Source organism: Hylobates moloch, unplaced genomic scaffold, assembly GCF_009828535.3.
Source record: "Hylobates moloch isolate HMO894 unplaced genomic scaffold, HMol_V3 SCAFFOLD_9, whole genome shotgun sequence".
NCBI lineage: Eukaryota > Metazoa > Chordata > Mammalia > Primates > Hylobatidae > Hylobates > Hylobates moloch.
The window spans coordinates 52,266,751-52,292,369 of record NW_026652284.1 but is presented as its reverse complement, the minus strand read 5'-3'; the positions used below and the strand labels follow the sequence as shown (position 1 = coordinate 52,292,369).

Genomic DNA, 25,619 nt, shown 5'->3' with positions numbered 1-25,619 from the left:
CCCCAATAAACATACATGTGCATGTGTCTTTATAGCAGCATGATTTATAATCCTTTGGGTATATACCCAGTAATGGGATGGCTGGGTCAAATGGTATTTCTAGTTCTAGATCCCTGAGGAATCGCCACACTGACTTCCACAATGATTGAACTAGTTTACAGTCCCACCAACCGTGTAAAAGTGTTCCTATTTCTCCACATCCTCTCCAGCACCTGTTGTTTCCTGACTTTTTAATGATGGCCATTCTAACTGGTGTGACATGGTATCTCATTGTGATTTTGACTTGCATTTCTGTGATGGCCGCTGATGTGTATTTTTGACTGCATAAATGTCTTCTTTGGAGAAGTGTCTGTTCATATCCTTCGTCCACTTGTTGATGGGGTTGTTTTTTTCTTGTAAATTTGTTTGAGTTCATTGTAGATTCTGGATATTAGCCCTTTGTCAGATGAGTAGATTGCAAAAATGTTCTCCCATTCTGTAGGTTGCCTGTTCACTCTGATGGTAGTTTCTTTTGCTATGCAGAAGCTCTTTAGTTTAATTAGATCCCATTTGTCAATTTTGGCTTTTGTTGCCATTGCTTTTGGTGTTTTAGACATGAAGTCCTTGCCCACGCCTATGTCCTAAATGGTATTGCCTAGGTTTTCTTCTAGGGTTTTTATGGTTTTAGGTCTAACATGTAAGTCTTTAATCCATCTTGAATTAATTTTTGTATAAGGTGTAAGGAAGGGATCCAGTTGCAGCTTTCTACATATGGCTAGCCAGTTTTCCCAGCACCATTTATTAAATAGGGAATCCTTTCCCCATTTCGTGTTTTTGTCAGGTTTGTCAAAGATCAGATAGTTGTAGATATGCGGCATTATTTCTGAGGGCTCTGTTCTGTTCCATTGGTCTATATCTCTGTTTTGGTACCAGTACCATGCTGTTTTGGTCACTGTAGCCTTGTAGTATAGTTCGAAGTCAGGTAGTGTGATGCCTCCAGCTTTGTTCTTTTGGCTTAGGATTGACTTGGTGATGCGGGCTCTTTTTTGGTTCCATATGAACTTTAAAGTAGTTTTTTCCAATTCTGTGAAGAAAGTCATTGGTAGCTTGATGGGGATGGCATTGAATCTATAAATTACCTTGGGCAGTATGCCCATTTTCATGATACCGATTCTTCCTATCCATGAGCATGGAATGTTCTTCCATTTGTTTGTATCCTCTTTTATTTCATTGAGCAGTGGTTTGTAGTTCTCCTTGAAGAGGTCCTTCACATCCCTTGTAAGTTGGATTCCTAGGTATTTCATTCTCTTTGAAGCAATTGTGAATGGGAGTTCACTCATGATGTGTGGATCTCTGTTTGTCTGTTATTGGTGTATAAGAATGCGTGTGATTTTTGCACATTGATTTTGTATCCTGAGACTTTGCTGAAGTTGCCTATCAGCTTAAGGAGATTTTGGGCTAAGACGATGGGGTTTTCTAGATATACAATCATGTCATCTGCAAACAGGGACAATTTGACTTCCTCTTTTCCTAATTGAATACCCTTTATTTCCTTTTCCTGCCTGGTTGCCCTGGCCAGAACTTCCAACACTATGTTGAGTAGGAGTGGTGAGAGAGGGCATCCCTGTCTTGTGCCAGTTTTCAAAGGGAATGCTTCCAGTTTTTGCCCATTCACTATGATACTGGCTGTGGGTTTGTCATACATAGGTCTTACTATTTTGAGATACGTCCCATCAATACCTAATTTATTGAGAATTTTTAGCATGAAGCGTTGTTGAATTTTGTCAAAGGCCTTTTCTGCATCTATTGAGATATTCATGTGGTTTTTGTCGTTGGTTCTGCTTATATGCTGGATTACGTTTATTGATTTACATATGTTGAACCAGCCTTGCATCCCAGGGATGAAGCCCACTTGATTATGGTGGATAAGCTTTTTGATGTGCTGCTGGATTTGGTTTGCCAGTATTTTATTGAGGATTTTTGAATCGATGTTCATCAGGGATATTGGTCTAAAATTGTCTTTTTTTGTTGTGTCTCTGCCAGGCTTTAGTATCAGGATGATGCTGGCCTCATAAAATGAGTTAGGGAGAACCCCTTCTGACGTACAGATGGGGTTTTGGTGTGGATGTCCTTTCTGTTTGTTAGTTTTCCTTCTAACAGTCGGGACCCTCAGCTGCAGGTCTTTTGGAGTTTGGTGGAGGTCCACTCCAGACGCTGTTTGCCTGGGTATCAGCAGCGGAGGCTGCAGAACAGCCGATATTGGTGAACAGCAAATGTTACTGCCTGATCATCCCTCTGGAAATTTTGTCTCAGAGAAGTACCTGTCCTGATGAGGTGTCAGTCTGCCCCTACTGGGGGTGCCTCCCAGTTGGGCTACTCGGGTCAGGGCCCCACCTGAGGAGGCAGTCTGTCTGTTCTCAGATCTCCAGCTGCGTGCTGGGAGATCCCTCTTTTTCTGAATAGTTTCAGAAGGAATGGTACCAGCTCCTCTTGTACCTCTGGTGGAATTTGGCTGTGAATCCATCTGGTCCTGGACTTTTTTTGGTTGGTAAGCTATTAATTATTGCCTCAATTTCAGAGCCTGTTATTGATGTCTATTCAGAGATTCAACTTCCTGGTTTAGTCTTGAGAGGGTGTATGTGACCAGGAATTCATCCATTTCTTCTAGATTTTCTAGTTTATTTGCATAGAGGTGTTTATAGTATTCTCTGATGGTAGTTTGTATTTCTCTGGGATCAGTGGCGATATCCCCTTTATCATTTTTTATTGCATCTATTTGATTCTTTCTTTTCTTCTTTATTAGTCTTGCTAGCAGTCTGTCAATCTTGTTGATCCTTTCAAAAAACCACCTCCTGGATTCATTGATTTTTGAAGGGTTTTTTGTGTCTTTATTTCCTTCAGTTCTGCTCTGATCTTAGTTATTTCTTGCCTTCTGCTGGCTTTTGAATGTGATTCCTCTTGTTTCTCTAGTTCTTCTAATTGTGATATTAGGGTGTCAATTTTGGATCTTTCCTGCTTTCTCTTGTGGGCATTTAGTGCTATAAATTTCCCTCTACACACTGCTTTGAATGTGTCCCAGAGAATCTGGTATGTTGTGTCTTTGTTCTCCTTGGTTTCAAAGAACATCTTTATTTCTGCCTTCATTTCGTTATGTACCCAGTAGTCATTCAGAAGCAGGTTGTTCAGTTTCCATGTAGTTGAGCGGTTTTGAGTGAGTTTCTTAATCCTGAGTTCTAGTTTGATTGCACTGTGGTCTGAGAGACAGTTTGTTATAATTTCTGTTCTTTTACATTTGCTGAGGAGTGGTTTACTTCCAACTGTGTGGTCAATTTTGGAATAGGTGTGTTGTGGTGCTGAGAAGAATGTGTATTCTGTTGATGTGGGGTGGGGAGTTCTGTAGATGTCTATTAGGTCCGCTTGGTGCAGAGCTGAGTTCAATTCCTGGATATCCTTGTTAACTTTCTGTCTCACTGATCTGTCTAATGTTGACAGTGGGGTGTTAACGTCTCCCATTATTATTGTGTGGGAGTCTAAGTCTCTTTGTGGGTCTCTAAGGACTTGCTTTATGAATCTGGGTGCTCCTGTGTTGGGTGCATATATATTTAGGATAGTTAGCTCTTCTTGTTGAATTGATCCCTTTACCATTATGTAATGGCCTTCTTTGTCTCTTTTGATCTTTGTTGGTTTAAAGTCTGTTTCATCAGAGACTAGGATTGCAACCCCTGCTTTTTCTTTGTTTTCCATTTGCTTGGTAGAGCTTCCTGCATCTCTTTATTTTGAGCCTATGTGTGTCTCTGCAAGTGAGATGGGTTTCCTGAATACAGCACACTGATGGGTCTTGACTCTATCCAATTTGCCGATCTGTGTCTTTTAATTGGCACATTTAGCCCATTTACATTTAACGTTAATATTGTTATGTGTGAATTTGATCCTGTCATTATGATGTTAGCTGGTTATTTTGCTCAGTAGTTGATGCAGTTTCTTCCTAGCCTCGATGGTCTTTACAATTTGGCATGTTTTTGCAGTGGCTGGTACCGGTTGTTCCTTTCCATGTTTGGTGCTTCCTTCAGGAGCTCTTTTAGGGCAGGCCTGGTGGTGACAAACTCTCTCAGCATTTGTTTGAAATGGTTTTATTTCTCCTTCACTTATGAAGCTTAGTTTGGCTGGATATGGAATTCTGGGTTGAAAATTCTTTTTTTTAAGAATGTTGAATATTGGCCCCCATTCTCTTCTAGCTTGTAGAGTTTCTGCCAAGAGATCAGCTGTTAGTCTGATGGGCTTCCCTTTGTGCGTAACCCGACCTTTCTCTCTGGCTGCCCTTAACATTTTTTCCTCTATTTCAACTTTGGTGAATCTTACAATTACGTGTCTTGGAGTTGCTCTTCTCGAGGAGTATCTTTGTGGCATTCTGTGTATTTCCGGAATCTGAATGTTGGCCTGCCTTGCTAGATTGGGGAAGTTCTCCTGGATAATATCCTGCAGAGTGTTTTCCAACTTGGTTTCATTCTCCCCGTCACTTTCAGGTACACCAATCAGACGTAGGTTTGGTCTTTTGATATAGTCCCATATTTCTTGGAGGCTTTGTTTGTTTCTTTTTATTCTTTTTTCTCTAAACTTCTCTTCTCACTTCATTTCATTCATTTCATCTTCCATCACTGATACCCTTTCTTCCCATTGAGCGAATCGGCAACTTAGGCTTGTGCATTTGTCACGTAGTTGTCGTGCCGTGGTATTTAGCTCTATCAGATTCTTAAATGACTTTTCTGTGTTGATTATTCTAGTTAGCCATTCGTCTAATCTTTTTTTAAGGTTTTTAACTTCTTTGCCATGGGTTCGAACTTCCTGCTTTAGCTCGGAGTAGTTTGATCATCTGAAGCCTTCTTCTCTCAACTCATCAAAGTCATTCTTTGTCTAGGTTTGTTCCATTCCTGGTGAGGAGCTGCATTCCTTTGGCAGAGGAGAGGCGCTCTGATTTTTAGAATTTTCAGTTTTTCTGCTCTGTTTTTTCCCCATCTTTGTGGTTTTATCTACAGATGGGGTTTTGGTGTGGATGTCCTTTCTGTTTGTTAGTTTTCCTTCTGACAGTCAGGACCCTCAGCTGCAGGTCTGTTGGAGTGTGCTGGCGGTCCACTCCAGACCCTGTTTGCCTGGGTGTCAGCAGCGGAGGCTGCAGAACAGCCGATACTGGTGAACAGCAAATGTTGCTCCTGATCATCCCTCTGGAAGTTTTGTCTCAGAGGAGTACCTGTCCGTATGAGGTGTCAGTCTGCCCCTACTGGGGGGTGCCTCCCAGTTGGGCTACTCAGGGGTCAGGGCCCCACTTGAGGAGGCAGTCTGTCCGTTCTCAGATCTCCGGCTGCATGCTGGGAGAACCACTACTGTCTTCAAAGCTGTCACACAGGGACATTTTAGTCAGCAGAGGTTTCTGCTGCCTTTTGTTTGGCTATGCCCTGCCCGCAGAGGTGGAGTCTACAGAGGCAGGCAGGCCTCTTTCAGGTGCGGTGGGCTCCACCCAGTCCGAGCTTCCTGGCAGCTTTGTTTACCTACTCAAGCCTCAGCAATGGCAGGTGCCCCTCCCCCAGCCTGGTTGCCACCTTGCAGTTTGTTCTCAGACTGCTGTGCTAGCAATGAGCGAGGCTCTGTGGGTGTAGGACCCTCCGAGCCAGGCGCGGGATACAATCTCCTGGTGTGCTGTTGGCTAAGACCATTGGAAAAGCACATTATTAGGGTGGGAGTGACCCAATTTTCCAGGTGCCTTATGTCACCCCTTTCCTTGGCTAGGAAAGGGAATTCCCTGACCCATTGTGCTTCCCGGGTGAGGCGATGCCTCGCTCTGCTTTGGCTCATGCTCTTTGCACTGTACCCACTGTCCTGCACCCACTGTCCAACAATCCCCAGTGAGATGAACCCGGTACCTCAGTTCGAAATGCAGAAATCATACGTCTTCTGTGTCGCTCATGCTGGGAGCTGTAGGCTGGAGCCATTCCTATTCGGCCATCTTGGCTCCACCCCTCCTCAATGAATTCTAATACATCTTTCTAGGCTTAAGAAATTTTATTTTTAACATCTTTGATATGTGGATGTCAATTTTTCCTTTCTTCCCTCCTGGGTAGCTAACTTTGTTGGGCTGTTTTATAACTCCTACTTGTAACTTTTAAGAATCGATGTTATCTTCCTTGTTGGTGCCTTCTAGTGCATTTCAGTATAAAAGACATATATCTCAAGATTCTTTGTGATACACTGAGAAGGTATTGAGCTTAACTTTAAAAGAGCAGCCAAAGGCCGGGCATGGTGTCTCATGCTTATAATCTCAGCAATTTGGGAAGCCGAGGTGGGTGGATCACAAGGTCAGGAGTTTGAGACCAGCCTGGCCAACATGGTGAAACCCCGTCTCTGCTAGAAATACAAAAATTGGCGTGTCGTGGGCACCTGTAATCCCAGGTACTCAGGAGGCTGTTGCAGGAGAATCGCTTGAACCGGGAGGTGGAAGTTGCAGTGAGCCGAGATTACGCCACCACACTCCAGACTGGGCAACAGAGCGAGACTCTGTCTCGAAAAAAAAAAAAAAAAAAAATAGAGCAGCAAGAGCCAGGCACAGTGGCTCATGTCTGCAATCCCAGCACTTTGGGAGGGTGAGGCAGCTGATCACTTGAGGCCAGGAGTTTGAGACCAGTCTGGCCAATATGGTGAAAAAGTACTAAAAATACAAAAAAATTAGCCAGGTGTGGTAGTGCACGCCTACAGTGCCAGCTATTCTGGAAGCTGAGGCATGAGAATCACTTGAACCTGGGAGGCAGAAGTTGCTGTGAGCTGAGATCACGCCACTGCACTCCTATCTGGGCAACAGAGCAAGACCCTGTCTGAAAAAAAATAAAAATAAAAAAATAAAAGAGCACAAAAAGCACAGGTATTACACACAGCGGCCTTGCAGAGAATGCGGTTTGATGAAATGGCATGGGGTGGGCAGGGGAGCCCAGATCATGCAGGGCCTGAAGGCCTTGGCTGGGTTTCACTTCCAAGGTAATGCCTTGGAAACCTGCACTTTAAAATGTAGCTGTGGCATAGAGAATGGACAACTATAGAGGCAAGGGGAAAATATGTTCTATTTATCCTCACGAATCATTGTATTTTTCCTTTTTTAAAAGAGGAAACAGTTTCCCAACATTGCTTTGCTCATTATCTGCGTGATGGTGAGCAGCGATTACTAAGTGATACTCAAAGCATTTTGCATGTATATTAACCACAGTTACCCTTCCAGTTAGGTCCTGCTCTCCATTACTTTAGAGATGAAGACAGTGTGGACACAGGAGAATATGGATGGGTACAGCCCTGTGTGCCTGCCAGTGGGTAGCAGAGCCAGATTTACATTGGGCAGCCTAACTTGGTGGCCCATGTTCATAGCCTACTTGTTTTGGGGGCAGGTCTGGGCAGAACTGAATTCAGGAGATGTGAGTGCAGCAGTGGTTGCACCCTGGCTCCGTTGTTTGATCTCTGTTTAGTAACAGGGTGACAAATTTTTTCACAATATGTTTGATATCATAGTTTTTAAAACTGAAAGTAGTTACAAATGTTCTTTTATTTTTTTGAGTAGGGTCTCCCTCTTTTGCCCAGGCAGGAGTACAGTGGCACCATCACAATTCACTGCAGCCTTAACCGCCTGGGCTCAAGGGCTCCTGCCACCTCAACCTCCAGAGTGTCTGGGACTACAGGCACATGCCACCACACCCAGCTGTTTAAAAAAAGTTTTTTTTTTTCTCTATAGAAATGGAGTCTTGCTATGTTTTCCAGGCTGGTCTCGAACTCTTGGCCTCAAGGGACCCTCCCTTCTCAGTCTCCCAATGCATTGGAATTACAGGCGTTAGCCATCATACTCGGACCCTTAGATGTTCTTAAATGCAAAAAAACTTCTTGTATTATACAGAAAGAGAGTAAAGAAAAAAGAAGAACAAGCGATAACAAAGAAATTGGTGGGCTTCAGATAAATTATTTTTCATGATGAGATTTTTTGGGGGAAAGGGAAAGGTCTTGCTCTGTTGTGCAGGCTGGAGTGCAGTGGTGCAACCTTGGCTCACTGTAACCTCCACCTCCTGGGTCCAGACAATTTTTGTGCCTCCTGTGTAGGCTGGGATTACAGGCGCCCGCCACCACGCCTGGGTAATTTTTGTATTTTTAGTAGAGCCTGCCTCGGCCTCCCAAAGTGCTAGAATTACTGGCATTAACCACCTTGCCCAGCCTTTACCTGCCTATTCTTAAGCAAGATACTTTATTTTTGAAATTTAAGATCACTTCCATTAGCTAATTTAAAAACAATGATTCTTATTTAGATTGTATTATGGAAGGTAAGCAACCAAGTAATATTCTCAGTGTTTTTCAATCATACAGAGGAAAATTTTGTATATGCTCATATTTCTGTGTTTATTCTTGTTGTATGAAGTAAATGCTTTACTGGTCACTATATCTGGTGGTGGAGATGGGATAGTGGGAAGTGAGGGTCACAGGTACCAAGCTTGGCAGGTCACACTCATTTACTCAGCAGTTGCTCAGCAGGGGCCTGCAGTGTGCCAGGCTCCTTCCTGGGCTCTAAAGATACACTGTGAATAAGCAAGATCTGGTCACTGCACCCTTAGACCTTCTCTTTTAGTGGGTTAGATGGATGACAAGCAGAGAGAGAAAATCGGGACAGGTTAGTAAAGTGGAGGGTCTGCATGAGTGTGGTGGGAGCTGTGCAGGACAGGCTATGGAAGCGAGCTTCATATTTACAGTGGGTAAATACAACCTCTGTCTAGTTTCTGAGCCAGAATATCAATGTGAGGTGCCTAAACAGTTTTGGGATGGTGGAAGTTTTGCTATTTGTTCTTGCTAGAAAAATCATATTTTATGTAATAGATTTTAAATGTTCCATATTTTAAATATTTTTTGTTGTATGAAATTATTATATTTGAAAGATTTCTTTAGGTTATTATTGAAGTTCAGTAAGAAGCAGTTTATTTAGTATACGTTATATTCACACAGTAAAAAGTGAGTACAACTTACACCTTTGGAAAATTGAGGGTGGGACAAAATTTTGGTTTAGGAGTACCTTTGTCATGTGAATATTTGCTTTTATTGAATTAGCATTTTGTATTGAAATATAAGAAACTACAGAAAACACAGATATACAGCTTAACAAGTGTTATATAGAAGGTGCCCGTATTACTACCAGTACTTAAAGAATAGAAATAGACTGGGTACGGTGGCTCACGCCTGTAATCCCAGCACTTTGGGAGGCTGAGGCAGGCGGATCACGAGATCAGAAGTTCAAGACCAGCCTGGCCAACATGGTGAAACCCTGCCTCTACTACGATACAAAAAAAAAAAAAAAAAAAAAACCAGCCATGGTGGCACACGCGCCTGTAATCCCAGCTACTCGGGAGGCTGAGGCAGGAGAATCACTTAAACCCGGGAGGTGGAGTTTACAGTGAGCTGAGATCATGCCATTGCACTACAGGCTGGGCGACAGGGCGAGACATAGTCAAAAAAAAAAAAAAAAAAAAAAAAAAAAGAATAGAAATAGGTGGTTTTCTATTCAGTATTTTTTAACTCACTACAGCAATATTGTAAATTGATGCCTTGTGCCTTTTTATTTTTTCTTGCCAAATGGCTATAATATTTTGGCTAATCTTTTTTTTTTTTACTTTGTTCCTTACTACCTTCATTCAACATTTATTAAGAAACAAGTAGATTATCATCGACAGAACTGTCTGATTCCATCATAACATTATAATTCATTTTTCCTTGCTTCCTTTTGTAAGATATTGAAGTTTTATTCTTTTGAAGGAAACAAAACCATATTTTACACTTGAAGATGTTTTAATAACTGTCTTAGTCTGTTTCGTGTTGCCATAATAGAACACCACAGACTGGATAAATTGATAAAGAAATTTATTTCTCACCTGTCTGGAGGCTGCGAAGCCTAATATCAGCCTCAGCAGAAGAGAAAACAAGTGTGAGAGAGGGAGGGGAAGGTGGTAGAACTCATCCTTTAATGAGGAACCAACTCCCATGATAATGACATTAATCCATGAGAGCAGAGCCTCAGGGTCTAATCACCTCTTAAAGATCACCTTTCAACACTACTGTGTTGGAGATTAAGCTTCCAACACATTAACTTTGGGGGACACATTCAGACCATAGCAATAACATCTGTAACTTTCCATTTATTGAAGTACGTTTTGAAGAATTAGAAGAAAGAAAGAAACAAAGCCTAAGAGAATAAAGTATTATTTCTTAGGATTTGTAAAGGAGAAAAACTGTGATGACTTACTCCTTGAATAATATTCTATTTATGCAATTTCAAGAGAAACTGAAATCATATACTATTTCCATATTCTGATGATTATGATTAAATACTCAGGATAACACTCCTGGACACTTCTAATGCTTTTAGACTTTCTTCACATTATGTAATGGTTTGGAAATATTTGTAAATATTATAAATACTTTATAAATGTTATAAATATAAAATAAATTGTCAGAAGCAGTTAACAAGGATTATCATTGGAAAAGGGTTGGGACAGGGGTTTTTTGTTTTAAATATGCCTTTTACAAAAAAAGAAACTTGTCAAATTCAAATATTGTTTTTACCATTATAGGGAGATAGATGTGAAGTGATAGAAAACTCCACCCTGAATTTTACTTATGAAGTACTAAAAAATTAATACTTCTGTGTCAGAAGTGAAAAATTCAATAACAAGACTGCTTTTTATAGTGCAGTAGTTTTCCAGAATGAGGAGTGTAGTGATCCTTTTTCCTTGGACAAGATTATCTGTCAACAGCCTGACAGGCTTGGTATGTAATCTCCAATATTTCTGCACCCTCCTTGTTGCCTGTGTGAACCTTAGGTGAGTGTCTCTGTGCACCAGATGCAGGGGAACAGGGAGGCTGGGGCGGCCCTGACCATCAGGCTACCTCAGGAGCAGTGGATGTGGTGCCCCACAGTGCAGCCAACAGAGCGAGGTTTCCTCGGTCTTGTCGCAAGCATGTAGCCAGAAACCTGGTCCCCCACCTGTTTCTTACTGCTTCCAGGAACTGCTCTGAGGCTGGGGGCCCCTGAGATGGGGTTGTGGTCCAGGGTCACCACTTGAGTGGCTGGGAGAGGAAAAAGGAAAGTTGGGGTCGGCGATTCCTTTTTTCTTTTTTTCTTTTTGTTTTGAGACACGGTCTCACTCTGTCGCCTCAGGCTGGAATGCAGTGGCACAATCTCAGCTCACTGTAACCTCTGCCTCCCGGGTTCAAGTGATTCTCCCGTCTCAGCCTCCTGAGTAGTTGGGATTACAGACGTGCACCACGACGCCTCTCTTAATTTTTGTATTTTTTTGTAGAGACGTGGTTTCACCATGTTGGCCAGGCTGGTCTCGTACTTCTGACCTCAAGTGATCTATCTGCTTTGGCCTCCCAGAGTGCTGGGATTATAGGCATGAACTACCATGCCCAGCCTGGGATCAGCAATTTCTATATACAGAAACTGGTGTGAGCAGGAGGGTGAACAAAGAATCCTGTGTAGATACGTGGGTGTCTACAAGATTTCACTAATTTCCTTGATGTGGTATTTTCCAATAATTAAAGGTTAATTTGGGGTAGAAAATGGTAGACTGGTCATTCCTACCAAAGCAAGTCAGTTGGTAAAATAAGATCCCTTTATTTAATTAAAAAATAAGTGTTAGAAAATACATATGATTTAATCTAAGTCTCCTAATATTATGTATTTAAACCCAGAAAAGGTAGGTGTATGGTGAGCTGCTTATTTAGCCAATTCTTGGCAATATTTTATGCCTTTAAAATCTTTAGTTTCTCTGGGGATTTTTTTATGTAATGTGAAACATTATTAAAAGCAATTTGTTTTTCTAGATTTAAGAAATGCGAATAACACAGATTAAAGAAGGGTTGTTAATTTTGTAGGTCAGCATCTTTTAAAAAGTCATTTAAAATTTGTCCTTAAACTTCTTTGCTACGTTGTCTTCTCCCTCCCTGTGTTTCAGTTGAAGGGATACTGCCAGTGCCCACTCAGCGTGGGTCAGCTCTGATTTGGCCAGAGAGGTTTTGCTTCTGTTCCTTTTCTTAACATCCCCTTTCCTCTGGGGTCAGGGGAGCTGACTCTGGATTATCTCCAGCTTCCCTCTGACCAATAAAACCACAAAGCCAACTAGTGTTCAAACTTTATTTCTCCCTCTGTTGTATCCTTACCCACGTTTCAGTGCAACAGTGATATTTATTATTGTTCTTTGTAGTCGTGGGCCGGAATATTTTGTATGAATACTGAGGCTGAACTATTCAAGTCAGGAAACAAACTGTGATACTAGTTTGTTCACTGTTAGAGGTAGGATTCCATGTCAGAAAATATCATAATTTCCAGTGATCATTTTAAGTTTGTATTAACAGAACAGTAAAGAGTTCTTATTAGAATTTAATAATGCCAAGTTATTTGATAATTTTATTAAAAATAATGGTGGGACCTAAGAAATAGAGGAAGGGGTACTTAATACCATACTCAGTTCCCTAGCTAACGTATCTGCCACTCTTTAGCTGACTCGGTTTATACCTTTGTTTCTAGAAATACATTATTTCTTCTGAATTTTCATACCTAAAGAACTATGAAGTGAGATTCAGTGATACTACAGAATTAAATGATGTGTTTGGATTCCCAGTGGATGTATTTCATCTGTACATTCTCCATTTCTTTTTCTATGAAAAGAAAAATGTAGTTCTACAGTTTTAAGATTGGTTTCTCATAGACCTGAAGTTTAAGAGATTCTTTCTTTCTACTGTGTTGTAAATGATCCAAAAGTAAGACTGAAAAGTTAGCCTATTCTAAATATATGGTGGGTAAAACATGTTTCCTGTTGAAACTTGTTGATTTCTGTATGTGGCTTGATAAATAAAAATTCGTTCATAGAGTTAAATTGGGATATTGTTTATGATGAAAATTATCTATACATTGAAAACCCTGTTTTTGGCCTTCGGAAAAGTATTGATACTGGCAAGGGAGCATTTTCTTTGCTTGCTCAACAAATTTTCATTTTGACTCTCCAGCCTGGTTTGGAATCATGTTAGCATTTTTCCATGCTATGAAATTTTGTGTATGCCATCTTAACCTTTCCACTAATCTGGTTTTCCAAACTTCTTCAGCTCACTTGTATTTTCCAAAGGGTTCTAGGTTTTCTGTTGGGAACCTTTTGCCTTGAGAAGCCTGTTGGAATGCACAAGCCCAGACTGGATTTCTCCTTATCTTTCATGCAGCTTGCTACAGGGGGCGTGGGTCACAAGGCAGGCATCTGTGCTCTGCTCAGCCCCTGGTGAAGATCTTCTGGGAAGGTGATCCTAGAGTGGATCGCTTCTATCATTCAGTAGTTGTTATTTTTCTTACCAGATGGTAAATTTGTTTTTCTATTATAATATAGGGAACTTTTTGGCTGGCAGGTGGAATAAACAAGTTCTTGAGTTAGTAAAATTCCTTATGAAGTTGGAAAAAAATGGAAACTTTTGTATTGTGAGAGTGATTTGAAAGAGTATCCTGTGGCCCGTGTTCACTCTCCTTCCGTCCTAGTACTGCACAGTCTCATTTCCACCAGTGTGCGGAAATCGTCATCTTCCTGAGTGCCACCTCCTTTCAGCACATGCATGTGCTGTCTTCCTCAGCTTCAAGGACAGCATTCCTTCTTGGTTTTCTGCCTTCTGTGCTCATTTCTCTGTATTCTTTGCACACTCTTCTGTGTGCTGCTTCAACATGGGCTCCTCAGGATTCTGCCCACGCCTCTTTAGTTCTTGTTCCATGTACCCTTCCTTGGTTTTCGGTGACTTCATGGCTGCTGCCGCCCAGTCTCTGTTCTGCTGGATCTCGCGACCCTGCCCCAGTCCACCTGCACTTGAGCGTCCTGCACGCCTCAGACCCAGCATGCCCCTTGCCTCGCCTTGCCTTGCCTGTTAACTCAGCAGTCTTTGATTGGGCTTTCTCTTAACATGTTTTCTGTTTTCTGTTTTTTGTTGTTTTGTTTTGTTTTGTTTTTGAGATGGAGTCTCGCTCTGTCACCCAGGCTGGAGTGCAGTGGCGCAATTTCTGCTCATTGCAACCTCTCCCTCCTGGGTTCAAGGAATTCTTCCATCTCAGCCTCCCAAGTAGCTTGGATTACAGGTACTTGCCACCACAGCCGGCTAATTTTTTGTATTTTTACAAAAAATACCAGCCAAGCTGGTCTCAAACTCCTGACCTCAGGTGATTCACCTGCCTCAGCCTCCCAAAGTGCAGGGATTACAGGCATGAGCCATTGCACCTGGCCTCTCTGACATGTTTTCAATCCGCCTGGTCCCCAGATTCGGATGATGATTCCACTTCAGAGTCATCTCTCAAGCAGATCTCCTCATTTACCCCATTTGCTGCCACCTCTGCTCAGGCCCCTATTCTCCTATGCCAGGATTGCCCTGTCAGGCTCCACCTGGTCTCCCTGCCATCAACCTTCCCTTGTGTTCACCCTATCAGGATTATCATCCTAGGAGGCAAAACTGATACTATTACCCTCCTGTTTTAAGATGTTTTCATTGACTGCCCAGTGTCCATGGGACAAAGCTTCATTACCTGTAAACTCTTTTGTGTGACATTCTTTGTCACACACTCAGCCTAGCTGCCTTGGACTCATGTCTCACTGCCCCCTTTCTGTGGCCCCCCACCTCCGTGTGCACAGCACGCAATATCTCCATGGGTCAAAGCCGTGGCTTTCATGGGATAAGCTAGGCACCAGGCCTAAGACATGCACTTTTATCTCTTAATGGTTTGTTTGTAACTATACTTCCAGTATCCTGTAGTTAATACAGTTAATTCCCCAAAATATAAGCAAATAAGAGCTGCACAAAGAGCTACAAAGATGTATAGGGCATCCCTGAGCCATGCCCAGTAATTTAAAAATGTTACAACATGGCATCAGAGTGCAGAAATAGCCCTCATCAGGCAGTGTTGGTTCTGGTCCAAACTTGGCCGGGGCTGAAGACCTATGTGGGTTACTTCATCTGTGCTGCAGTTTTTTTACTGACAGAGGGTGACTTTGTTAAACCTTGGGTTATTTCCACTTTTTAAATTTGGTATCGCTGTTTTCCCCTGCCTTGTCTGTTATTCCCATGTGAAAGTCTCTCTCAGAGTGCTTTTTACTTTGTGTCTTTTAACTTTTGCGTCTTTTGTGTCTGACGCTGGTGAGCCTTCCCAGCAGTGGCGCTCTCTAGTCTTCTGCACACCTTTCTGGAGAGGCACTTCACGGTAATGGTTGCTCTGTGTTTTTGTTACTACATTATCTATTTTAATCCTTAAGCTAATTTCTCTTCTCCTTTTTCTTCTCTTCCCTACCCATTTGTTGAAATGCCATGGGAAGATGGCAGCAAGACATAAACACCTCCTTGTATCTAGGGGTTATGAATTTGCCATGCTCCATTTGGACATGCCTTATTCTGGCTCAACATAGGTTTTGCCTGTTTCCACCCAACTTAGGATGAATTAGAAGTTGTTCATTAGAACGTCCTTTATCGATAGTCATTATGGCAGGGGCCGGATTGATGTTGGAGTTTAAGAATCAAGGATAAAGTGACAGTGGGGACGCCCTGGATTCTGTCAGTTCATTAGTAAGCATATTTTCAACTCTTGGTGCTACAGAGATTCAGTGTGTTGGCCTCGTGGTAGAGAGGCCGGATGCCCACGTGCTCCTGGCATTCCTCGGGATGGTTTAAAGGTAGGTTTAGGAAGATTATAGTGACCACCCATAATTAGTAACTTGCTATTTTAACATTGGATTCTTGCAGTTTTTCCCAACACATTTGTTTCTCAGTTGATGCCACATTTATAAAAATAGAAGTACTTAAATAAATATCTATTTCTGTACTTTGTCATTAGCCATATGACCTTTTAAAAGTTGTTTTCAGTGTGATTACTGGACACCATTTTAATCCTATTTTCTGAGCCAAAATTATCATCTATAGTTGTATGAAATAAGGTGTTTTAAATGAAGAAGTTTTCAAGAAAGAAGAACTCGTATTCTGGATACTCAGAGTGGAAGACATGGCTGGTCATCAGTGTCAGTGTGTGTGTTGGGCGGTCCTGTATGTATCGCATTCTCCTGTCTCAGCTCAGGCTGCCATCACAAAATCCCACAGACTGTGACGTAAAGAGCAGACAGTTCTTTCTCACAGTGCTGGAGGCTGGTAGCCAGGGCGCAGCATGGTGGAGTCCTGGTGAGAGCCCTCTTACTGGTTTTAGGCAGTCACCTTCTTGCTGTGTGCTCACAGAGCCTTTCCCGTGTGTGTGCATGGAAAAAACAAGTCCTCCAGTCTCTTAGGAGGAGACTAAGCCTGTCAGATCAGGCTACCCTTATGACCTCATTTAACCTCAATTACTTCCTTGGAGCCCGCATCTCCAAATACAACCAGACTGAAGATTAGGACTTCAACATAGGAATTTTGAGGGGACACCAACATTCAATCTATAACACACCCCTGTTGTCTGGCTTAACTTCGCTTAGGGATCTGTTGCTTTTCTAGAGCCTTTGTATGCTTTATTCTTACGTGGAATTTCTTTTAAAATTGGACATTTCATTGCCCACTCACCTTCCGAACAGGCTATTCCTACAGAATGAGTCACAGCGACATGCCCAGTGGGAGGTGGGGTCACTGTGACACTGTGACCCTGGAGGCCGAGGTGCTCAGCTAGGCTTTGACTGCTCTCATCACTGGGGATTGTGAAAACATTCTGATCGCCTGGTCAGTCTTGTCTACTTTTTTGTTTTTGGGTTTTTTTTAAGAGTTGGGTTTCAGATTTCTGTTTCATGCTTAGAATAATTGTGGCTTTTGGAGAAGAATATTTTAAACTGGTGAAAAGGCAAAAAATGTGGAATCAAGAAGTGAAAGCACAATTGTTTACAGTTTAGTAAGCAGTTGTGGTAAAGAAATGTGTCTATTCATCATTGCCAGATGACTTTAAATTTTATGGGAGAGCATGCATTTTAAACAAAAATGAATTGTGCTGTTTATAGGATAAATGTGTGAATTTCTTCAGAATTTGTTGTTTTAGATACTGTAATCAGGATCTCTTGCTTACAGCTTTATGAATTTTATCCTGAAGTTATCTGTGAAATGAATCTGATGGCATCTTATAAGATTTACTCAGAAATTAGAATTTTGGTTTACCAATCATTAATAACACAATCAATAATTTAACAGGTATTTACTTACTGAATACTTATGGGAGCATATCAGTGCTATGTGTTTGAGAATCATTGGTAAAATTAGGTGTGGTTGTAACTTCTCAAAAGAAAAAACAATATAAACAAGTAAATACAATTAAGTTTTTAGTGCATGTTAATGAAAAAATGGTGTACAATACAGTGAATAGGTAAAACGTCATTTGGATCTGATTTTGGAATGTATTATTTGTTTTTCTCTTTGGAGCATCATTTGAGTCATAGTTTAATTTGTATTCTCTGGGTACACGCAAAGTGCAGTTGAGATGAAGGGGAGACGGGTCAGGAGCATCATGGTTAGCAGTGAAATCAAGACTGGAAACAGAGTCCCCCACATGCTTTACATCAGTTTGTATTAGGATTCATTCATTTCTTACATATTTATTGGTACTGATCCAGGCGCAACACAGAGTTCATGGTTTAATAGATGAAATTGTTTACTTTTTTAAATCAGAGGTATAAACAAGACGTACAGTGATAACATGAAGAGAAATGATAAACTGCAGAGTGGAAAGGAGAGGCATGCCCAGGGAGAAGCTCACCAGGGAGACAGTGATGGAACTGTCTTAATGCACAATTGCTTATTTTTCACCTTGTCATAGAAATAATTTTAAATTGTTTGAAGGAAGCTACGGAATTTGAGACTAGAGTGATAAGAAGTAACAGGTAACAAAGGACTTTCCATACAATGGCAAGTAGTTTGGATTTAACCCAGTCAGGGTGGCTATCATTACATCTACATTTAAGAATGCCATTCAGGTGGGCCTTATGAAGAGTAGGTTGGAAGAATCAGGTACTAGACTGGGAGGTTAGTTAGTGCCAGACTATTGTAGTAACTAAGAGGCATCTCAGTCTTAATGTATTAAAAACTTATGTCTTGATACCGGTATTCTCATACTACCTGCACCTCCCAGAAAAGAAACACATTTGTCTAGAAATCTTTACTGTTTCAGTAAATGTTAATTCTGTTCTTATTCTTGCTCAGGCCAAAAACACTGGAGTCATTCTTGTACTCTGTCTCATATTCACTCCTAGTCCATTAACAAGTCCTATTGGCTCTACCTTCAAAGAATATCTAGAATCTGACCCATTTCTTACCACTCCTGTCACTCCCTAGATCCCAGACACCATCATCCATCCTGGATTGCTGCAGACCCTCCTAACTAGCTTCCCTACTTAATCCCTTGTCCTCTTCAGTCTAGTCTCAACACGGCTCATATTTGACTTCCCTGCTGGCTTCCCATCACACCCAGAGGAAACACCCTGGTTCACACATCTGAAGATAGAAGAGCTGTTTCTTCCCTGCTTCATCATTCTGAACTGATTCGATCTTCTTTTTCCCTCCCTAGGCTCCAGCTGACCACATTTAGTCCTAGGCAGAACATGAATGGGCTGTTCTCTAAAAAGCTGTGGTGAACTTTTGGGGAAAGCTAAGACTACTAATGGGTATGCTGGGGCCACCAGAATGATAGTCCTTTTTCTGTTTGGTATTTGGAAGGCCTAAATGATCATAAGAATTATTACAGTCAAATCATTTGACCTAAGTCTGAGATATTCTCATTTAAATGCAATCCTAAGACCCTGGTCAAATATTGAATTTTGTTTGTATAATTGTGCTAATGTAAATTTGTTGATTATTTGTTAACTCTTGGAGTCAGACTATGGCTGGAGCATGGAGATTTGGCATAGGTATAGGATATACTGTGAACATTAACCTTGACAATGAAAGTGGAATTATGTGGAATTAAAATTGTGTAGCATGTTGGGGAGGAAAAACATAGAGCAGGGTATACACCCTTCTTCATTTTACAATGCTAGGAGCCCCAAAATGCTATGAGAAGTCAGTAAAAGAGGGCATATAGAGTTCGTTAAAGATACCAAACTTCACAAGTAACTAACAGAAACACCCCAAATAAAACCATTTTAGTAATGGATACATGTATTACTTTGGGGGGAAAGCTATAAAATACTATTTCAAAAATAGTAAAATGTACACTGAATATATAGCATGGTAGTTTGGAGTGAGTGCAGCAAGATGAATTATTATCATCACAGCTGGTGGTAACCAGTGTCAGAGTGTTTATTAAAGACAGAGGTCCTGTCCACATGGGAAGCAGATGGACTTTAAAACCCCCTGATGTCCATCCCTGACCCCTGGTGCTTGCTGATGATACTGTGTGTGTGTGTGTGTGTGTGTGTGTGTGTGTGTGTGTGTGTGTGTGTCTGCACGCTCGCATGCTGGGTGAGAGTGAGAGGGAAAAGGAGCGGTGGACACTTGATGAATTGACCTGAAGAAGACAAAAGTACCAATTTCAGGGAATACTAGAACATATGTTTTAGAGCAAGATAACTGGGTAGGCTAGCCTTTTGGGATATCTCTGAAGATAAAGAGAGACAGAGCAATAACGTAGGAGGAAAATTCCAAATTACCATGTGGTCAGTGTTTGGAAAATGGACAACTTAACATTAGTGGCAACAATTATGTTATGAAAAGTATTTCTGTTAGACTTACAGGTGTTCCTTCCCTCTATTGGAGAATAATTTCAGTATCTCTCCCCTCATACTAACTTGCTTCACTTTGTCCTGTCTTGTATAGTTATTTGTTATACTCATATATTAATTCAATATAACCTACTTAGGAAGACTTGAGTCGACGTGAGTATAATTGGACCCTGACTACCTGTATATTTCAACAACAACAAAAAAGGCATTTAACTCAGTAGTCACAGACATATTTTGTTATTCTATCATTTGCTCAATTTATTGTTTTGTGTTTCTTTTTTTCTTTTTTTTTGAGAGACACGGTCTCACTCTGTGAGTCAGGTACTTGACTAGGGAGGCCAGTTAGTGCAGTGTGTGATCATAGCTTACTATAACCTCCAATTCCTGGGCTCAAGATAACCTCCTGCCTCAGCCTCTCAAGTAGCTGAAACTACAGTATACTCCACTGTGCCTGACTCATTTTTGTATTTTTATTTTTGTAAAGCTGGGGGGGGTCTCACTGTGCTGCTCAGGCTGGTCTTGAACTCCTGGCCTCAAGCTGTCCTCCCGCCCTGGCCTCCCAAAGTGCTGGGGTTACAGGTGTGAGCCACCATGCTCAGTCATTTGCTCAGATTCGTGTGTGTGTGTGTGTGTGTGTGTGTGTGGCCTCTTGGTTGTTTAAAATGAAAGACTTTTCAAAGAGCAGTTATCTGATTAAATAACGAATTCATGCAGTTGTTCAGCAAATGTTGTTATTCTTTAAGTTAAATACTGTCCATTTTTAACTAAGAATTCTGTTTCATCTGCTAGGCATATGCATGGATAGATCTCTTGGTGTATCTTCTTCATTGAATCTTTCTGTTCCTGTTTCTTAATCGTTTAACATCTTTGCTATTGTATATTAGTATTTGTGGTCTCCATTTGATTTTTATGGCACTTTCTCTTTGACGATTAGCACTTGACAAGTTACCTTCTTTTTCAGTGCAAGTTCTGTTGAAACCCTCACTGTGTCCAGCCACAGCAATAGGCCTCAGAGTCCGTTTCTCAACCTGAAGCATTGTCTGTCTTTGCATTTTAAACAAGCCCTATGTCTTAGCTTAATGAAGTAGGGGGAAAAAGCCCCATCTATCACAATTTCCTATTCTTAACTGGCATTTATCTGAGAGATATTTTGGTCCTTGGCTTGTAAGGATATTTGATTACTGGGATTAGACCTGCCAGTCATCCTCTCTGTTCTTGAGAAAGTCACGTGAGTAGCTAGCTTTGTTTTTCAGTTTTCTCATCTGCCACAAAGGGAGATTAATATGTTCCTTACCTATTTCATAGGGTTGTTGTGGATCAAGTATGAGAATGGCCTTGAAAATGCCTTGAAGAGCTGATGGCGGTGACAGTGGCTGCCATCCTTGCATGGCCAGGCACTTCATGGTACATTTGCTGTGTTTGCACCTGTGATTGTAGTGCTCTTGGGGTAGCTGCTACTGTGTCCATTTAAAACTGAGGACACTCTTATAAGAGAGATAAAGTATTAGGGGATTTTCAAGGGAAGGAATAGTTGCTTCTGGCTGGGATTCAGAAAACACTTCCTGGACAAGGTGATATTTTGGCTGTCTTGTAGCAGTTATGGAAAATGTTGCCTGGTACCACTAAAATGGCCTTTTATGTACTAGTTATCTAATTGCAAAACGTTGTTTGTTTGTAAAATGAGTATATCCCCTGCTTGGATTAAAAGCTTGCTTCTGCCAGGCATGGTGGCTCTCACCTGTAATCCCAGCACTTTGAGAGGCTGAGGCAGGAAGATCACTTAGCCGAGGACTTCAAGACCAACCTGGGCAATAAAGTGAGACCCTGTCTCTACAAAAAAATAAGAAAATTAGCTGGATGTTATGGTGGTGCAAGCCTGTCACCCCAGCTACTTGAGAGGCTGAGGTGGGAGGATCCCTTGAGCCCAGGTTATTGAGGCTGCAGTAAGCCAAGGTCATACCATTGTACTCCAGCCTGGGCAACAGAACAAGACCCTGTCTCTAAAAATAAAATAAAAGCTTGCCTCAAGCACATTTTTGGTATAAGTTGTCCCTTGCTTTTTTCTCTCTCAGACAAGGAGGAGCTTACCCTGCTTTATTTTCTTCTGGGAAGGAAGGCCCTGGAGGATGTTTTGTAGAAAGAGCTTTAGAATGCTCAGTGTAAAGGGTAGCCCTGTCCCTGACCTAGTGTCACAGCCATGGGAGCGCCGCTCAGTATTGCTTCCAAGGCCTATTTAGTCACCACATGAGCTGCTGCGTGCAGCACTGCAGTGATAGCCGACATCATAAAATGTTATTCTGCAAGTTATTTGGTGCTATAGATCTTGATCAAAATTAATGGTTACTGGAATATTGTCAAGATTTTATCATAGAAATCTTTGAAGAAACTGTAGTCAGGCAGTATGATTCATCTTAGGTACGTAAGTATTTCTTCTGTAATACTATTTATGTATTTCTATAATAGCCTGCATTTATAAAATCTGTCAGGGTCTATGGGGCCTTGAGTTGCCCAAGACAAGAATTAGTTTCTGAAGAGAGCTTATGCTGCTTGGGCAGGCAGCTGAGCATGGCTGGGGGCTGCCACAGTGCGCAGAACCAAGAGCCTGTGCTCAGCTGGCACACTTGAACTTGAGCAGACCCCTGGGTGCTTGAGAGCAGAAGTGGCCATGGAGCCTTGACAGCTGCTGCTGTCAGTGGGAGACAGGGGAGGCTTCAGGCCTGTGCATTGCTGGGAATGAGCCCTGAGTTGAGTATCAGTACAAGTTTTAAAAATTCTTAAATTGTGTCTCAAACTGCTCCTGTGGCCGCTGTAGCTCCTCAGTCTAGGGCTTTTCCCTTTGCTTCTGAAGACTCTAATTCTGTACACACTGCTCTGGCTGCCCTGCTGAGGAAAAAAATTTTGTGGACTGAAGTGACCTCTGCATTATCCTGATTTCTTTTCCAATTTACCAATTGAAGATGAGCTACTTTTTATTAACAAAACGCCTGTTGTGGCGAAGCATCTGTGTGTTCACTTCTTAGTGCCTTTCTTTACAAGTTGGTTTCATTCCTCTGTTCCCTCCCCTGGAGTGACCAGCAGAAGCTCGTTATATGCTGCTTGTACATTGTGCTTATTCATATCCTTCCCCCATTCTGTTTTCTTGCCTTAAGAAATAGTTGTCCAAGACAGTGCCCAGAAATAGTTGCCTTAAGAAATAGTTGTCCAAGACAGTGCTCAGGGGAGGCAAGGTGGCCCAGGGCCCAGTATATGGGCATGTGCCATGGACACCTAGATAAAGGAAGAGATGAAAAATTTGGGATTGAATGGGAAATGAATGAAGAAAAAGTGAGAGGGAGAAAGAAATACATGATTAAAATCTTACCACCGTCTAAATATTAATTTTTACTATTCACTATTAACCAGTTGGCTGAAGTGGTAGAGAAACTCATATTAGTGAGTATCTGTTATTAACAAGGCAGTATGTTGTACCCTTCATTTTTGTTGTTCTCAATTTATGTATTTTTTAAATTTTTTTAATTAAAAAGCACAGAGAGTAATAGAAACACATAAGCATACTCACTGCCTAGAATTAGTAACACATGTCAATCCTTTGTCTTTTTTTTTGTTTCCCATACTTTTATAATAGAAACAATATGATATATAAATTTGAAACCCTCTGGGTTCCCCTCCTGAGTCATACTCCTCTTTCTCTCTGCTTAGAGACAGTGGCTTTCATGACTTTTCTGTGAATCCTTCTATTTATATTTTATACTTATCTTGTATTCATAAACATTGATTTCTGTGCTTTTTAAAATTACATTACAGATGTCATACTCTATATATCCTGTTTATCCCCTTTCATTTCTCGAGACCTCTCCATCTGATTCTTCGACGTCTAGTTCACCTCGTTTTAAGTGCCGTACAGTATTCTGTTGTATGAACACACCATGGTTTACCCGTCTTTCTGATTTATGCTGGGTGCAGTTTTCTACTCTTATAAACAACGCTGAGATGTATATCCTTGTTTAGGTATACTGGTGCATCCGACAGTTTCTGGGTACCTACCTAAGATTTCTGGGGTATAGGCTATGCACACTATCAACTTCAGTTATCTCATTTAATCTGAACAAATGTTTCCTGGGGCAGGTGGCAGGATCTCCATTTTACACATAAGAAAATTGAACAATTGAATGCCATGGAACTTGGCCAACTTAATAAGGAAACCAGTACTTGAATCCAGATCAAATTCCACCCATTTCAATCTAGAGCTCTAATACCCAGCAGTCCACATAACTCTTCAACTGTTAGCCTTTCTGATCATTGGGACAGTTACAGCCAGCTAGTAACATACTTGATTTCAAAGCAGAGAATCAAAACAGATAATAAAGAGGAGGGTCCATCCTTAAGAAGAAGAAGAATCCACAGTGGCCATATTCTCCGTGTGGTCATCAAAGGATTTGAGACTTAGAGTAAAAGGCGTGCTCCTTAAAATGATGGGTCTAAGGTTTCTATTTATACAGGACTATTTCTTCATGACAGAAGACTGTTTATTTTATGTTGCTTAAAATCCGTGTATTAAATGCAACATGCAGGCCTATTTTGATGAAAGAAAAATGTTATAGTGAGCATGGTAGAGTGTCTGTTTTACTTTGCGAAATGTGGAGACCATTTTCTCCAGGTGAAGAGTGCTATCTGCATGTGGATCTTTTCTTCATGATGCTTTAGTCACGCTTGAATCATCTGTCTTTTGACTTCATTTTTGCTTTGTTCTTTTCTTCAACTTCTAGGTAGAAAATCCGGTGTATTAACTGTGAAAATTTTAGAGCTGCACGAGGAATGTGCCATGCAAGTTGCCATGTGTGAGCAGTTATCGGGGTCACCAGCCACCAGCCCCTCCCGAAGTGTGGCCTCCAGGCCTGGAGCTGGCCTGAAAGTTCTCTTCACCAAGGAGACTGCAGGCTACCTCAGGGGCCGTCCCCAGGACATTGTCCGGATCTTCCCTCCCTGGTGAGTGCGCAGAACTTAATCCAGCAGTCACCAACTGTGAGTCAGCCTCATAAGAAAAGACATTTTTATCAGTTACATTTTTGTCAGTTTATCATAGAGCAATGCCAGAGGAAGAGAGCCAGGATTGGACGTGGGTTTTCTGTCAGAGAAGCACTGGATTGTCTCTGATAGCTCGTTTCTAGTTCTGTCAGCATATTTCTGATAATTTGGGGTGAGAGGGTTGAGGAAACAACCATATTAAGATTCTTGCCCAAGTGATGTGTTATAAGATCTGGCTGTTTTTGTTTTTATATTTCTTAGAAAAATAATTTTGTTAACAGGCATTATGTGACAATAGGGTAACACATTAATTAAATATTTCTTAGTCACTTGAGAGGGGAGGATAAAAAGCATGAATTAAGATATACTAGTGTTTGAATTGCAGGAGCAAAAATGGTCATTATTGGATCAGAAATTATTTTAAAGGATGCTATGTTTGTTGTCTTTTGCAGTGGGATATTGATTTTTACCATGAATAGAAGAAAATCATACTACTTTTGAGGAAAAGTTTGAGCAGCCTTGTTTTAAGAGCTAAATATTAATTTGTTGGTAATTTTTTATAAGTTTTCATTTTATATGTATGAGGAAGGGCTATAGGATAAATTTTTATAAGTATTATTGCTGGATCAGTGCCTCTTTAATTTTAGCAGACTTTGTCAAATGGCACCATTTTACGTTCCCACTGGCAATGCCTGAAGTGCCTTTTTCTTCTCCTTTACAAACCTACTTTGTTGATCTAGACCAAGTTAAAAATTGGAAATATGATGTTTATCATTTTAATTTGTATTTCTCTTATATAAAATGGGCTTAGGCATTTTTCTCCATGTTTAAGAATCACTTGTATTTCATTTTATGTCCATTGAT

The 25,619-nt window shown here is 41.1% G+C and overlaps 1 protein-coding gene across 8 annotated transcripts in view; it reads left to right on the top strand.

Moving 5' to 3' along the window:
* SPIDR (scaffold protein involved in DNA repair) overlaps positions 1-25,619 on the top strand; it is a 527,842-nt gene that overhangs the window by 161,253 nt on the left and 340,970 nt on the right. For all 8 annotated transcript variants that reach the window (XM_032759828.2, XM_032759824.2, XM_032759835.2 and 5 more), the window contains one exon: positions 24,497-24,716. In XM_032759828.2, coding sequence (XP_032615719.1) covers positions 24,497-24,716 — 220 coding nt within the window. The remainder of the gene's footprint in view (positions 1-24,496; positions 24,717-25,619) is intronic.